This window comes from Natrix helvetica (genome assembly GCF_964273705.1).
Source record: "Natrix helvetica genome assembly, chromosome: 5".
NCBI classification, from domain to species: Eukaryota; Metazoa; Chordata; class Lepidosauria; order Squamata; family Natricidae; genus Natrix; species Natrix helvetica.
The window spans coordinates 15,405,528-15,423,330 of NC_138551.1; the positions used below are offsets into that span (position 1 = coordinate 15,405,528).

A 17,803-nucleotide genomic window follows, 5' to 3' on the forward strand; every position below is an offset into this window, starting at 1 on the left:
GCACTACCAGCATCTTTCACAATGCCTCCAAGACCTCTCTGTCATCTGAGTTGCCATTCTTATAATATAATAATGATAGGAAACAATGATAATAAAGGTGAATAAAAATAAAAACCCCAAATATCAAAATAAATAAATTCATAAACTGGATACATACTGGATTTCTTGGAACATCTACAAAAATGGTAATGTCCTAGAAATGGGAAAAATGGTGGGAATGTTTGAATGAAAAAGTAGTTTCAAATGAGGTTAAAACAATATGGATTTCTGAATGCAAGCGGATAAAATCTTGGATCATATAACTGTGGTTGACAAGAAGAAAATGTGGATAAATAGATGTGACGATAAAAGACAAGAAATTGAAGAAGATCACAAAATATCAAGATCTGAAAACTGAAACCGAAATATTATGGCATAAATCCGCTGTGGTGGCCCCAGCAGTTATCAGCACACTGAATGCCATACCAGAAAACCTTGGACAGTCCTTAGAAAACCTGCGCTTTGACAAAATCTCCATCTGTCAATTGTAAAAGTCTACATTGCTGAGATTTGCACATATAGTTTACTGTTACATTAACAATGTCCTAATTTTGGGGAAGAACCTGATGCTTATGAAGGTCAACACCAGTTAAAGAACTATTAGCTGTGATATCATATTGGTGTGTCTATAACAATAATAATGTTTAACAGCTACAACCTAGCGGACATTTTGCTTTTGAAATCTGTCTCCCCTACAAAAAAGACCAAAATAATCTTCCACTGATTTTCCTTGTTAGCAATACATCCCAAGAAGGATGATGTTGTGCTGAACTGTTAAAAAAAATTGCATGCTGGGTTTCTTTGGTATGGATTGCATTTCTTTTAGTGGTATCTTGTTATATATACAACAATATAATAAGATGCAGAGAAAGGCAGCTTCAGAAGACAAGTAAAATGACCATACTACCGTACTTTTGGAGTATAAGATGCACATTTTTGCCTCCCCCCCCCAAAAAAAAGGCTGAAAATTTGGGTGCGTCTTATACACTGAATGCAACATTTTTTGCCTCCCGAAGCCATGCCCCTTCACCAAAATGGCCGTGCATAGCCTTATGGAGGCTTTTAGAGAGCTCCTGGGGGCTGGGGAGGGCAGAAATGAGCAACAAATGGCCTGTATTTTGCCCCCCAGCCCCCAGCAGCACTCTATAAGTTTCCTAAAAGCTATGCATGCAATTTGTTTTGACAAAAATGGGCCTGTTTTTGCAAAAAAACAGGCTGGTTTTTGCTCATTTTTGCCTCCCCCCGTCCCCCCAGGAGCACTCTGCAAGCCTCCTAAAAGCTATTCATGGCTTAAAAAAACAACAACGGGCCCATTTTTGTGAAAAACGGGCCATTTTTGGGAGGTTTGCAGAGTGTAAAAACTTTTTTTTTCCCTTTTGGAAAGCTCTTTAACTGATGAGAATTACGTTGATCAAGTGCTGTGCCAGCAGAAACAAAGTCTTAGGTGCTGCAGATTGTCAACAATTTAGTTCTCCGGCACATGGATAAATACACCTGGAAACATCTGCCTACCTACCTACTCTCTCTCTCTCCCTACCTACCTACTGTATTTCTCTCCATATATATATCCCTTTATCTACCTAACTACCTAACTACTCACTCTCCCTACCTACCTATTGTATCTCTCTCTCTCTCTCTCTTTCTCTCTCCATCTCTCCCTCTATTTACCTACCTACTTTTAAAAAAATATCTCCCTCTTCAAAACTTGGTGCGTCTTATACTCCAGTGCGTCTTATACTCCGAAAAATATGGTAGTTGACATAAGGATGTGAAGTTCTGCTTTTACCTGTAAAACCCTGGTGGAACACCTGAAACTAAGAAGTTTTTCTCGAGACTCTGCAGTATGTCATTCAACATCCTGATACGGGCAGGAGCTCTTTCCTTTGGGTCATTGGCTGGCCGCATCTCATCTGATTGAAACAATTCTGCGCTCTCCCGTAAAGCATAGGCCACCTTCAGCAAATTGCCAGAATTATGAGGCTCATCTGTTAATAAAGGAATAAGATACAAAAACAGCTTTAGCTTTATTGACATACTAGGTCACTGTTTCATTTCATTGTGATAGTTTTACACAACTCAGCAGGGAATGTCTGTTAGTGCGGGATGTTGTCTACATTTCCAGTTGTACACAAAGAAGTTGCCCAGTTGTACCCAGTTGGCACTTGGAGCATATATTGCTTAAACCATAAAGTGTATCTGGGATACTGATTCCAAATTAGTCTAACCATAATATCAAGGCCAATGTTTCCCAGCCTTGGTAGGTGGAAGATGTGAGGACTCCCAAAATTCCCCAACCAGCATGGTGATCTAGGCTTTCTTTAGAAGCTAAAGAAGAATCTTCTTTAGAAGATTCCCATCTGAGTATTAAAGGGAGGTGCCAGTCTGTCTCTTGACTGCAGCAGGGGTCATGGTTCCAAAAGCTGCAGGCTGAGTTTACTGGAAAGTCTCTTTTAAACCATGCCATAATAATCTGCTTAGAAGAATAACATTGACATGTGTTGCCTTAAAATTATTTCTTTTACTAAATACAGTAGTTTATTTTAAAAAAAATATTTTTAATAAAAAATAGTTAATTTTTTTTAAAAAATAAGAATAAAAGTCTCTTGCATATAAAGGTAAATGTAAAGGCTCCCCTCGTACATATGTGCTAGTTGTTCCCAACTCTAGGAGGTGGTGCTCATCTCTGTTTCAAAGCCGAAGAGCCAGCACTGTCCGAAGACGTCTCCATGGTTATGTGGCTGGCATGACTAAATGCCAAAGGGGCACAGAATGCTGTTACCTTCCCACAAAAGGTGGTCCCTATTTTTCTACTTGCATTTTTACATGTTTTCGAACTGTTAAATTGGCAGAAGCTGGCACAAGTAACAGGGACATAATGGGACACTCCATTATGTGGCGCTAGGGATTTGAACTGCCAAACTGCTGACTTTTCTGATTGACAAGCTCAGAGTCTTAGCCACTGAGCCACCATATCCCTCTCTTGTCTATAGGGTTGTCCTTATTATATAGAAGACATACTGGTCATAAATTTATAATAATAATAATCAATCAGAATAGAGCTGGAAGGGACCTTGGAGGTCTTCTAGTCTAACTTGAATTGGACTTTAATCCCATGTGGAAGGACTTGAAGACAGAGATTTGTGGAACATACTTTTAACATTGAGTGAAAAATCAATCTCAAGAAGCTTCTTGGGTGAGAAGCGAAACATCTTCAAAAGAAAAAAAAAGCACAAGAAAGTCCAGTTGCCTTCTGAAAAAAGCACCTTTGGAATTGCTAGTGAAGGAACTGGGATTCAAGAAAAAAAACGCCACAAATTAGCAGTTGGTAGGGTAACGATGAAGATAGGTAGCTTACTCGAAAGATCAGAATTATGCAAGCAATGATATTCCCCTCTACAGAAACTATATGACACTCTAAAATGCCAAGAAATGAAACAAATAGATCATAGAACAAATCAATTCAGAGTTCTGATTCAAGGTACAAATGACTAGGCTCAGATTATCACATTTTGTGTACATTGTTTTAAGGCACATAATGAGAAGGTCATTTTGTTGGAAAGATGGGTTGAAAGAAAAGACCAGCAATGAGGATGTGGATTAAAGTAGTAATGGGTGCATTATGAGTTGAATTGAAGGGCCTGGTTTGTGGCAGTTCATGTGGTTGCTAAAAATTAGCACAGACCTGATGGCACATAATCAGTCAATCTGGTTTAGCTAACGTAGAGGGGAAAAAAAACGTTTTACTTATGATATGGCGACCTCAGTTATATTCTGAAAAACAAACCACCACCACTACACAGATGCTTAAGGGCAGAAGCACGTATTTTACAAGTATTAAAAAATCCATTGTTGCCCATTATAAGAGAAATGTTACCGCATTCATTCCAAATCTCTAGAATAAATATCCAGCCAGCGTAGTAAAAAAAAGCTGTCTAAAATCTAGTTACATGCAGCAATTGCAATGAAATATTTGCCATACAATTCAGAAATCAACACCATGTTTTTTTTCCTAGTACCTTTGATTATACTCATTTAACAATTGAATATAAACCAAATGAGATTATCAATCCTGACTTAGAAAGACACGGCCCAGGAACTGGAATTGTAGGGTAATGAAAATGGTTTTCTTTTTAGTGAAATATTGTTTGCATATCCCCTCGGTTTTTTCCCCCTCCCTTCAAAGTGTTGCTGAAAGTTGTTTAGGCTGATATTGGAAAGCATTTCTAAATGGCATGTTGTGCCAGTTTTAGCCCCTGCGATAAATTAATGGATGATTCAAACTTTCTCCTTTCAGTTATAGCAAAACCAAGCCTTCGACACTCATGAGATTATTAGAATTATTAAAACCATACATTTTACTTCCTGAAATAAAGATAACATGTGTCTGATGATTTGAAAGGAAAACACAAGTAACTGGATGTTTCAATGACCACCATGGTTTGAAATCAGAATAGATCTAAGATGTGATTTAGCTGAGATTAGTATTTGGTCAACATTATGGGGTTAAATAAGCATGGTTTGACTTTGTAAGTAGATCCCTTCGACTACCGCAACATTTCAAAGATATAAACTAGACTAGATTTGATTTGATTTTATTTGTTTAAAATGGCTAGCAATAGCAATAGCACTTAGACTTATATATCGCTTCACAGTGCTTTATAGTCCTCTCTAAGCTAGAGAGATGGCAATGACAAATCTCTTCTATATTGTTGACAACTATACAATTCATTTACTGACAAAAGATGAGATCAATAAATATATACAGATAGCCAAAAAGATACTATACACTGAAGAAGAATCAAGAGACATTCCTGCCAAGGGTTCTTTTCAGGTGGTATTCAGCAGGTTCTGACCAGTTCTTGAGAACTAGTAGTGGAAATTTTGAGCAGTTCGGAGAACCGGTAAATACCACCTCTGACTGGCCCCGCCCCCATCTATTCTCTGCCTCCTGAGTCCCAGCTGATCGGGAGGCAATGGGGATTTTGCAGTAACCTTTCTCTGCAGTGGGGAGGGAATGGAGATTTTACAGTAACCTTCCCCTGCCACGCCCAACCAAGCCACGCCTACCAAGCCACGCCCACAGAACTGGTAGTATTTTTTTTTAAAATCCCACCACTGGTTCTTTTACATATACCCAGGTTGCCCCCCCCCCCTAGCCCCACTGGACAAAATTGCTGTTTCACCCTAGACAGCATTTCTTTATTTTCCTACTATCAGGCAGGAGATATAGAATCATAGCCAGCCAAACAAATAGGCTGAAAAATAGCTTTTATCCATAGGCTGTCAGACTTTTAAATGCAACATAACACCACAACAGGCTAATGTGATAGACCTGCAGTGCCAGAAAAATATGCAACATGTATATTCCAGTGTAATATAATAGTAAGTAGATGATAGATGATAGATAGATAGATGATAGATAGATAGATAGATAGATAGATAGATAGATAGATAGATAGATAGATGATAGGTAGGTAGGTAGGTAGGTAGGTAGGTAGGTAGGTAGGTAGGTAGGTATAGGTAGGTAGGTAGCATAGATGATATAGATATAGATATGGATATGGATATGGATATGGATATGGATATGGATATGGATATGGATATGGATATGGATATGGATATGGATATGATATGGATATAGATATAGATGATATAGATGATATAGATGATATAGATATAGATGATATAGATATAGATATAGATATAGATATAGATATAGATATAGATATAGATATAGATATAGATATAGATATAGATATAGATATAGATATAGATATAGATATAGATATATGTTGTGGCCCAGCAGGATCCAGTTGAGCTGCTGATGGACTTGGATAGCGAGGGATCATTTGAGTCTGCCCTAGATGATGGGAGGACCCTGTGCAGGGTTCAGATTCAGAGCAGGGACCAGAGGGGCTGGTTGGCCACCAGGAGGCTCAGGTGGCTGTGGATTGGCCCTTCCAAGAGAGCTTATAGGTGAGGCATTGGGAGGGGACATTTGCAGGAAACAACCATTTGAAACTAGCAGTGAAGATAGTCTATGTCTTAGAGCCGTGTTTGAATATCTGGTTTGTTTTTCTTGTATGTGAGTTATCTGGGCCCTCAGCCAAAGGGTTTGTTATCTTGCAATTAAACAGTGGCAAACAGCCAAGCTGTGTTCTGGCTTGTTCACAGGCGTGGAGAGAGTGGGGTCAGAACAGATATAGATATAGATATATACATATTGGGTTTAGGAAGTATTAGGAAATATTGGGTTATTGAGATGTATTCCGTGTTCTTGGGTGGGCTGCACCAAGGGAGGCTCATTCAATTGCATTGAACACATTGCATTGACAATAAACGTTTGATTTGATTTGATTTGGGTTAGTGGACTTCAAAACCCAAGAGAGCTAAGGCAAGCATACCTGGTCTCTAGCAACACTCCCACAGGTACTCAAAGGCTGGGAATCACAGCTTACTATGCCACTTTCCACCTACTCCACCACATTAAGTAAATTTGCCTTGGGCCGATTCAGACACTGTGAATTTCCCGAAAGAACACAAAGCACCTTCTCCCTCTCTCCCACGCTAACACCACAAGTCCAATACCAGCCACACATTGTTGAGCTGGTTAGTGGCAGGTCATAAAGAGACAGGCTACCAGCAGCCTAGGTTCTGACCATTTTGCAGCCAGCCTCACTTCTCATTCAGCCACAAGGCCTTTCAATATGTAATGTTGATATCCCAGAATTCACAGTAGGAAGTAATGGGTCATGGATTTGTCCATCTCTTATTCAAGAATGTAAGAATTCGATTGGCTTGTTTACAAATATATGTATTCTCTAGAATCCCCACTAGTAGGCAACCTGTTTTTAATGCAAATGAAATGTACTTCTGGTGTTTCGGAGGGAAAGCAGGAAAAAGCCCAGGAAAAAGGAAAAAAAAAACATTTAATTAGTGCAGAATATACTCTATACTGCTTTTGACCAAGCATCTTTATATGTATTTTACTTATAGATTTCATGGTATATGTGTACAAGTTCTAATTTTCAGCTAAAATGTGAATTTTATTCAGCCAATTGTTTTTTAAAGGAATTACATTGTTTTTCTCTCTGCTTATTACAAAAGTAAAATATTTGCATTGTTAAGTGTATAACAATCTTTGTTGACTTGAGCTCCCAATTTTCTTTACCTTTGATTGAAGGTTCATTAGGTCCAGTCACTTGATTTCAAAGAAAGGGAATTGTTTTTTTGGGAGACTTCTAAGACCAATAAAATAAGATATATATGTTGCATTTGTGCTGATAAATAAATAAAGGGAGACTAGTATGTATGTATGTATATATATGTATATATGTGTATATATATATATATATATATATATATATATATATATATATATATATATATATATATATATATATATATATATATATATATATATATATATATATATATATATATATTGCTTAGTGGTTAAGACTCCTGCCTAAGATATATACAGCCTGGGTTCTAATCCCAGTAAGGGTATGGCTAGCTGATGAGAGCTAATTAGCTCGAAATAGATCTATCCTAGTCTCCCTTTATTTATTTATCAGTACAATTACAACACAAATATAAAAAGACAACAGTAAAAATAAAAATATGATTTTCTGCCTGCATGGTCTTTGTGATAAGCCGAAGGACAGAAAGAGGGAGTAGTGACCTTCCTCCCATATTTAGTCATACCAGGGGTTGTAACACAAATACATACCTATTTCCCTGGCTCAACTGATAAGGAACAGAGCCCGTGGCTTAGTGGCTAAAAAACTCCTGCCTAAGATATATACAGCCCGGGTTGAAATCCCAGTAAGGGTATGGCTAGCTGATGAGAGCTAATTAGCTCGAAATAGATCTATCCTAGTCTCCCTTTATTTATTTATCAGTACAATTACAACATATATATATATATATATATATATATATATATATATATATATATATATATATATATATATATATATATATATATATATATATATATATATATATATATATATATATATATATATATATATATATATATATATATACTGTTTCTGCACTTATGTTTAATGAAATCTCTTACAGGTCCTTATGTTGCCCATTCTCTCAGTTTTCTATTCAGAGAGATCCCTGTTTTGGATTAATTTCATAAAATTTAAATTGTAAAGTAGTACAGAAGAACATGGCTAGAGGTTTTTTGTTCATATATATTTGTTCAATATATGAAACATATATTCAAGCAATATGGAAATATGTTACTATCCAGGAGATCACCAAGATTGCAACCTCATTGTCATGCATTTTTTTTAAAGAAGTGAAACTCAATGTTAGATCATACTTGACATGCACAATATTCATGGACATCTATTTTCCTGTACCTATCTGTTTATTATCTTTACCTTCTGCAATCTGCAATAAGCAATCAAAAATAAAGTGAGTTGTTGCCCTAAGCCATTATCTATGATAGAAACAAGATATGCATGTAGAATTAAGACCAAACTCAGATTAAGAAGGGAGCTTCCCACTGAAATAGTGTCCCCAGTATAACCTATAGAGAGAGAAGATAAAAAGTTTATGGCAAGGACAATGCACTATTATAATCAGGGACACACATTCCTTGAATAACAGCAATCAAAGCTGACATCAAACCAAAAAATTACAGAGCATTTCCTTAAGGTCAGTTAATGAAATGAGCTGTCACATAAAGCAAAAGAGAAGTTAAAACCCAATTTTGTGTAGTAGCTAAGGTACTGAGCTAAAAACCAAGCCACTATGATTTCTACTTCTCCTTTAAGAATAACCTTGACTGAGTAAATTTAGGGACACCTACTAATGGAACAATTGTAGTATTTCACTTAACAACTGTGCTAAGAAAAGTCATAAATTGGGGCAAAACTCACTTGACAAATGTCTCACTTACTAACAGAAGCTTGGGGCTTAATTGTGGTCTTAGGTTGAGGAGTACCTGCACTGGTCTGATACAGGGATGGGTTTTGGATTCTTTTACTGCCGGTTCGCTCAGGGACACATTCGGGCGTGGGCGCGCTTGATGCACGCATTGCACACATGTGTAGTAATGAAAAATTGCTTCTGTGCATGTGCAGAAGCCAAAAACAAGATGGCGCTGCTGTAGGCACTGCCACTAGAACCAGCTCAGGGGCATGGTTACTACCTACTCAGCCAAACTGGTCCAAACTGGTAGAAACCCACCTCTAGTCTGATATGATTTGATCCTTTCTAATACTAGCTGACCTTTGCTGATAGCAGAAGCTAAGCTTGGTCAGCCTACGTTGGAGGGCAGGAGGACTACATGGAACCCAGATCCAGGGTTGGTGGCTCTAGTCAAAACAACACAACAGAAGAAGGCAATGGGAAATGTCATCTGGAGTGCTTCCACGAAAACTACATAAATTCAGTCGCTAGCTGTCAAGGCTAACTCAGTGACTAACTTGGTAACCTTTAACTCCATGGTAATCAAGTGTTGAACGGTAAGCCTAAAATGGTTAAATTAGGATTACAATATCTGCATTGCAAAACTCTGAACAATCGCTAGATGGCAGTGGCAAAATGCTCTCATGACTTCCATCTAGTACAGGGGTGTCAAACTCCATTTCATTGAGGGCCACATCAGGATTGTGTTTGATCGGGGGAGGTTTCTGGAGTAGGCGTGGCGAGGCTGGACATTGCCAGCTCGACGACTTGTGTTGGGGGCACCTGTGGTGGCCTGAAGGCTCTGCCAATGAAAACAGGCTCCCGAGCTCCATTTTCGGCTGCAACAGTCTCCTGCAACTCACTGCCAGTGAAAACGGAGCTCGGGAGGGCTCCCCGCAGCCCTCCTGAGCTCTGTTTTCACTGAGAGAGGCACCGCGGGCCGGTCCTTCACTGTTTCCAGGGTGGCCCCATGAGCCACATCTAAGCCCCCCCCCCCAAGCCTTGATTTTGACACCCCTGATCTAGTAGCCAACTGGATATTTGTCACAGAATTGGTAGCTCTCAGTGTGAATTTTGGATTTATCTCCAAAGCTCCAATCCCAGCACTCTGAAAACACACACGCACATACAAAAAAAAAACAGTTGTATTATCCTGAGCCTTGGGCCTCTGTTTGGTTTCCTTAAGGAGGAAAAGGTCTTCCCATTTTTATTGCCCTCTCATCCTAATACGCAGAGCAAGGTCATTCATTTCTAACACAGAGCTTTCAAGAAGGGGGACGATAAATCAAGCTGGGCAAATTATTTGGCATTAAATTATCCTGCTTCCTAGCGGCTGTGAGAAGAGAAGCGAGCTGGACTGATCCGCTGCCAATATGACGTGGTGCAATAAATAAGCAAGATGGCCAGTTTTCAAACTGGGAAAATTACGCAGCCTTCAAGAACCATGGAGTTCAGTGCCTCGTTTTCTTTTTCTTCCTATTTGCCAGCTTCCCTGTATAGAAGGGGAGGGGAAACAAAAAAAAAAAAACCCTGCCTGCAACCCTTAAAATGGTATTTATCATTCACTGAAATGTTTACAGTAATTATTGCTTAACTGTGTCTATATAAACCATTTATGTTTCTAATAAGTTTGCTGAAAATGATACTTAATTTACCACCAAGGCACAAGCCCTGACGCACAGCTTAAAAATAAATAAATAAATATTAGGATTAATAAAATAGGCACGCATTGTTTGTTTACAGCAGAGAGAAGCAGGAACTTGCCATCTCAATCAGAGGGGAAAGCAACCCATTTGCTGAAATTCCTTAGACCACGGTAGAAATTACCTTGCAGGTTTTTCTGAACTTCCAATGCAATATCCAGGGCATTAAAAGGCAGAACTGGCTTGCTAGCAATTTGCAAAATTGCTTCTCCTGTCAACTGGAAAGAAAAAGAAAAGGAAAAAAAAAAGAATCAGACACTCAGGTGCATTCTAACATAATCCACTGGGTACTTTCCCCCTAAATAAGCGATGTTCTCATTAAGACATCTGGACCGGCAGATAAACGCTTCAGCTTTAATGATGGATGCCTCACCTAGAATACAGCAAGGTAGTTTTGAAGACCAGATTAAATGGCCTGCACAGCTTCACTTTTCAAGTGAAGGGGACGGCTAAGGGTACAAAGGGACCATTAATTTCAATGGGAGAGGAACATAATATCCCTGCATAAATGAAGACACCCAAACCAGCAGTGCAGAGAATTTCTGGACCATTTAAGCAGTATGTGTTTGTATGAGAGTCCAAAACAGATGATCAATAGTGCCGGAATTTATTTCCAGTGTTGTCAATGCCGTTAAATCCCTGTAGGTTACTTAACTTATAGATATCTTGCTAATTATTCTTCATTCCTTTAAAAAAAATGAATGTCCTTTGGGAGAAATATCAGACTCAAAGAGGTGGTTGCCTTCTTATCTCTTTTACTCTTTCCATAGCTAATCCAAGGTTATTGTGTTAGAATAATAATTAACTTCTCAGTGCTCCCTGCACATCAAAATGCATTTGAGAATTTCAAAGGATGCAACTATAGTTTGCATTGTATTTTAAAGGATACCCATTCCTCTTCTCTTGTAGTTGTATGGTTTGTTATTCTTTTGGGACCTTGCTATATGTTAAGGTGACCAACTTTTTTACAATGAAAAGGAGGACAAAACATGTTCTATTGTCCAAAATGCTAAGGTGACCAACTTTTTTACAATAAAAAGGAGGACAAATAAATTGGAAAAAATATATCGTAAATAAAAGAAATATTTTATTCATTGCAACAATAATACACTAAAATATGATATATGCATAATAAAAACATTTGCAACATTTTATATTGTAATTATGCTTACATGCCTGTTAATTATTATTTAAATGAGTACTTTTCCATTGAATTAATATTTTTTGTCAATGTATCATCTTCTAACAATATATTGGAAATATCTGAACAAGAAATATCCTTCATATTGAATTTTACGGCAAGTGCTGCAGCTAGAGTATCAACATTCAATCTCGATTTCTCACTTGTCGAAAAATCATTGGCAATTGAAAAAAACTCTTTCAACTGCTGCATTAGTTCCAGGGCAGCACAACGTAAATTGAACAAGTATAAATAAATGTTCACATGGAATATGTTCATTTTTGAAATGGCTGAAAATATCCACCCATCTTTTATCAATTTCAACATGTTGATTTTCCCATTGTATTAATTTTTCAGAATTTAAATATACATTCAGTCTTCTAATTTCTTCAAAGAGACAATTGTCGTCTATTTTAATGTCTAGCATTTCTTTAGATAAAAATTCAACACAAGATTCAATATCTGTTCAATATACTTGCGATGAAGTAAAAAAAACACCAATAAAAACTGTTTAATAAAATATGTCACATAACGCGCAACAGATTAGCCTTCAAATATCAAAAAGGAGGACATGTAGGAGGACACTTTTCGAGGGAGGACAGAACTTACAAAAGAAGGACTGTCCTCCCTAAAGGAGGATGGTTGGTCACCTTATATATGTGTGCATGTTTCAACTGTCTTTGATTAACATTCTGAACAAGAACTAGGGACATGGTGGCTCAGTAGCTAAGACACTGAGCTTGTCGATCAGAAAGAGTGGCAGTTCAGTGGTTCAAAACCCTAGCGCTGCATAACGGAGTGAGCTACCATTACTAGCAGTTCAAAAACATGTAAAAATGCAAGTAGAAAAATAGGGACCACATTTGGTGGGAAGGTAACAGCGTTCTGTGCACCTTCAACATTTAGTCATGCCAGCAACTTGACCACGGATATGTCTTCAGACAATGCTGGCTTTTTGGCTTTGAAATGGAGATTAGCACCGCCCCCTAGAGTCAAGAACAACTAGCACATGTGTGCAAGGGGAACCTTTACCTTTACAAGTCCTACTGTATGTTCACACTGAGGCTCTTGGTCTTGTTCCAGTTACTGGAGACCAGTGATTCATTGTAAACTTGCTTTGGAAACTCAACAAGTATTTGAATTCTTTCCAGTTGTTGACATTTATTGAGTGATTTTTTTCCCAACACAGCCTGGCATAGATAGCAAGATAAATGTGTCTAGAACTCTACTCTTTAATGTTACCAATGGAGATTGTTACTTATTCGCAAGGCCATATGTCGAAAATCTGGGTTTGACACATTTGATATTGAGATATTAGCATGTCTCCAAAAGATTGGAGGAATGGAAGGTAAAAGATGGTGTCATTTTGGTTTTTGAGAAGTAGAATGCATTGACTGTTCATTGGCAGGGATTCAAAATATGCTGCTTATGTGAAAAGGTTGAGAAGAGAAAATAAATGAACATGTCCTCTTGCAAATTCTATTACTATCGTCATAGGTACACAGTGATATAAAATCAAGTATTTTTAATAACGTCACTTTATCTTTGTAACATATTTTCCTGTTCCATATGCTAGTGGCTTTATGAAATTTAGAGATAAACTGTCAAGCCGGCCTCCCTCAGCAACCAAGAAAGAAACCACTTAACTCCATTTTGCAGTATTAAGAGTACTTTTACTGGTTATGAAAAGATAGCAGCTAAACAAAGCAAGATCTGAGGCAAAAGTGTGCAAAATCATACATATCAATATGTGTCCAACCCCCTCCCCACGGTAACCCTCATCCCACTGTCCAATCTGCAAATCCCTTAGGTGTCATCTGAGTTTCATCTTCAAGGAGCATCATCAGGTTGGTATGCAGAATGGTTGGCCTTGACTGACACCAAGCACTAATCTCCAGCATGCACAGGAGATGTTGAGAACAAAACTCCCCTTTTACAATCTCTCTGTATTAAAACTTCCCCTTCCAAATTCCAGGCCCCCCTCTCTGTTTCAATGGCAGCCGAAAGCAGATAGTGAAGCAGAGGCTGACATAAGCTATCCCAAAAATGCTTTTTCAAAAGACAACTGGGCTTTCTTCGTTTTTCTGTGAAGATGTTTCATTTCTCAACCAAGAAGCTTCTTCAGAACCGAAGAAGTTTCTTGGATGAAAAGTGAAACATCTTCACAGAAAAACAAAGAAAGTCCAGTTGTCTTTTGAAAAAGCAGCTTTGGGACCACCATGGCCTGAATGACTAAGAATCTTCATAGACATTTAGGCATAAGCTAAAACATTTTTTTTTGGTTGGATATGTTTACCTTTATTATTTTACTTAGAGTTGATTTTTGGAACATTAGTATGTTCTGCCAATTGACTTAATGTTTAGTTAATGCTTCCAGAGGTTTTTTTTTTTACCTTTTACTATTATTTATATATAACTTGAGAGGAAAAGATTAAAAGGAAAATGAAATGCATAATATAATGTTTTATCCATAAGAAGTATAGAATTGTAACTATTTGCAGCCAGAATGATATATCTTTTTTGCTTTTCCTTTAGTGTATTTTGTCACTTTAAAAAATTAGAACTGTTTTTTTCCCCCCACAATGCATATATTTTTATCTTTGTGAGCTCCCCCCCCCAATTTCTCTGTCATTATTTTAAAATCCATAAAAGAATACATTTTAAAAAAGAGAGGAAAGACAGGGAGTGAAGAGTAGAATGTATTCTTCTTTTATCTGTAAGGTACTCCGAGGTTACATTAAATATATTTAATGCAATGCAATGTAGGGAAAAATAAACTAAATCTCATGAGACATTTCAAGTTCCTTTGTTTCACATAAACTGATAAAGAACTATCTTTGGAAGATTCACTTTTGCAAATAAGTCTGCTTCATCTGATCTTTAAAAAGGACTATTTTTTAAAGAAAATTATCTGAACAGATGCATCTGAAACAATATGAGATTGCAAAATTGTCTGGAAAGGAGAGAATTAAAAATATCTGAAAGAAGTCTTCAGACAAAAACACAGAGAATAAATGTAGGGCAAGACCAGGGATGGTTTCTGGCAGGCACTACTGCGCAATGCAATTAAAATTGTTCTGGGCATGCACAGAACTGGAAAAAAAAAGATGGTGCCGCCTATGCCACCACCCAGGGTGAGTGGCCAATTCCAGCCACCCAGGCCACCAAACCACTACCGGTTCGCCCAAACCGAGTCGAATGGTAGGACCTGACCACTGGGAAAGACACGCCCTTGGAGTACAGAAGCAAAGAACATTATAGAATCATGTAGGTGGAGGAATTTCTGAGAAGGGTTATAGCTAAATAACATGGAAGATTAGGGAAAACACAGGATGAATTGTTATCTTCTGTGAAGGAAGAGGGGACGAAAAGTTCTGCAAAACAAAGTTAATTCTCTCTAGAAGGCAGCTTGAAATTAGATGTTGTAAAAGTATGAAGTGAGGAAGTGAGAGAGACATCAGAGTAGAATATTGTATTTTGATTGAATTTTCATACAGCATTTGATATAGCAATAGCACTTATACTTATATACAGCTTCATGGTGCTTTTAGAGCCATCTCTAAGTTGTTCTACAAAGTCAGCATATTGCCCCCAACAATCTGGGCCCCCATTTTACCAACCTTGGAAGGATGGAAGGCTGAGTCACCCTTGAGCCTGGTGAGATTTGAACTGCCGAACTGCAGCTAGCAGTCAGCTGAAGTAGCTGCAGTGCTGCACTCTAACCACTGTGCCACCTGTGTTAGAGTGTACATTGCATAATTGTGCATTGTATAATTTACAAGGTTGTTGAAAAGTTAGTTAAAGGGTATCCTGGGATTCCAGTCATTGTCTTTTTACATAATAAATGAATGAGGTCATGATCTTAAGCCATTGTACATCTCAGTTTATGTTTAGGCACAGATTCTGTGTTTTGCTAATCTGGGTAAGAGTCGGCATGGTCTAGTAGGTTGAGTAATGGAACAGGAGTAAGGAGATCCAAGTTTAATCCATACTCAACAGAAAAGGTCAACTTTATTCAGTCGATCTTACACCACAAGTGGTTATGAGTATAAGTGAAAGGAAGGGTGTTATATAGGCTTTCTTGACTAGACACAAGTACAGTTTTTTCCCCGAATGCCATCACTCTGCTTAACAATTAATTCCCACAACGCTGTCAAATAAATTACTGAGATTGTATTAATATTATTCTTCTCTTCCTTCCTAGTATCTATCTCTCCCCACTCATGAGTATAACCATGCTGCTTGTATCTTTCAATTTATATTGTTTTCATGTGTTTCCTAGTACGATTTGATAGCTTATTAGTAACATTGATTATCACTAAGTGTTGTATCTTTTTATTCTTGATGAATGTATTTTTTAATTCTCCTTATGTAGACTGAGAGCATATGCACCAAAGACAAATTCCTTGTGTGTCCAATCATACTTGGCCAATAAAGAATTCTATTCTATTCTATTCTATTCTATTCTATTCTATTCTATTCTATTCTATTCTATTATTCTATTCTATTCTATTCTATTCTATTCTATTCTATTCTATTCTATTCTATTCTATTCTATTTTTCCTGCATGGGTGCAAAGAGGTGGAACATACTGCAAATGGAGAATCTATTATCAGTCAATTATTCTTTCTTATTTATTTGAATTTAGTTATTCTCTGCTAAGTCACCATTCCATCTTCAGGATGTATTTTTCCTTTTCTTAAATAAACATATGGATGTACACCCAGCCAAGTGAGTAGAAGACAGGAATAAAAGATTCAGGCGACACCTGCCCCTAATTAGATGTGGTTATATTGTAAAGGACAAACAAGGAAAATATATAGCTAAATCAATAACAGGAAAAAAAATTGTGGACTTTTAGTTAGCATTGAAGAACATGCATTTCCGAAAATCTATTTATAACATTTCACAGTCCTTTGATTTCAATTGTTTTTTTTAAAAAAAAACAATATGATAATTATTAACATTATTTTGTTTTGAAAAAAATGATTATTATTAGCAGTTTTGATTTGCAAAGCTAGCTTGGCTGGTTAGGGTATATCTATAGGTTTTAAAAAGACACTTTGACAAAACATTGGCTCTCACAGAATGCATTTTGGGTCAGTAGAGGGCCCCCTGACAAAAGACAAGAATAGTTCAAAAGCTGTTCTTCTGTAGTAGATAACCTAAAACACAGTAATCCAGTAAAGAGTGATCTTTCTAAAAAATAAAATTGGGATTGATCATTTTAATATATGCTGGTATATAACAGCAGTTCTTCTCCACATAGTAAAACTTTCCCTTTCTTTTATTCATGATTGAGGAATTATTGATCAGGAAACAAAAATATTAATTGACAAACTTCTCTATGCATGAATTGTAAGAAGCACCCAACAACAATAAGAAACCTTCAAAAAATTAACTTGTTAGGTTGCTCCTAAAATCATAAGCCTACTTTTGATTCTTATCATGTAACAGCCTTCAGGAATTTATTTATGTATTTGTTTATTTATTTATTTGATCACTCATGTACAAGATAACAGGAATAAGAATAAACATGGATAAGAATACAGGAAATGGGTACAAATAAATGGGGACAACAGGACAGGGACGGTAGGCACGCTGGTGAGCTTATGCACGCCCCCTCTTAGGAGTTTAACAGTTTAAGGTTAAAGTTATAGGGGTTTGAGGATGTAACAACAGAGTTAGGTAGAGCATTCCAGGCATTGACCACTCTGTTGCTAAAATGGCATTTTCTGCAATCGAGTTTGGAGTGGTTTACCTTTAGTTTGTATCTATTGTTTGCCTGTGTATTATGGCGGTTGAAGGTGAAGTAGTCGACAGGTAGGACATTGTAGCAGACAATTTTGTGTACTACACTTAGCTCAGACCATAGGCAGTGAAGTTCTAGATGTCCAAGTCCAAAGTTTCGAGCCTGGTGGCATAAGGCTTTGCAAGTACAGGAGTG

The 17,803-nt window shown here is 37.3% G+C and overlaps 1 protein-coding gene across 5 annotated transcripts in view; it reads right to left on the bottom strand.

Annotated features, from left to right (window-relative positions):
* Window positions 1–17,803, bottom strand: part of NAALADL2 (N-acetylated alpha-linked acidic dipeptidase like 2) — a 706,416-nt gene that overhangs the window by 31,551 nt on the left and 657,062 nt on the right. For all 5 annotated transcript variants that reach the window (XM_081953457.1, XM_081953458.1, XM_081953460.1 and 2 more), the window contains exons 12-13: window positions 10,801–10,894; window positions 1,826–2,024 (exon numbers count right to left, since the gene is read on the bottom strand). In XM_081953457.1, coding sequence (XP_081809583.1) covers window positions 1,826–2,024; window positions 10,801–10,894 — 293 coding nt within the window. The remainder of the gene's footprint in view (window positions 1–1,825; window positions 2,025–10,800; window positions 10,895–17,803) is intronic.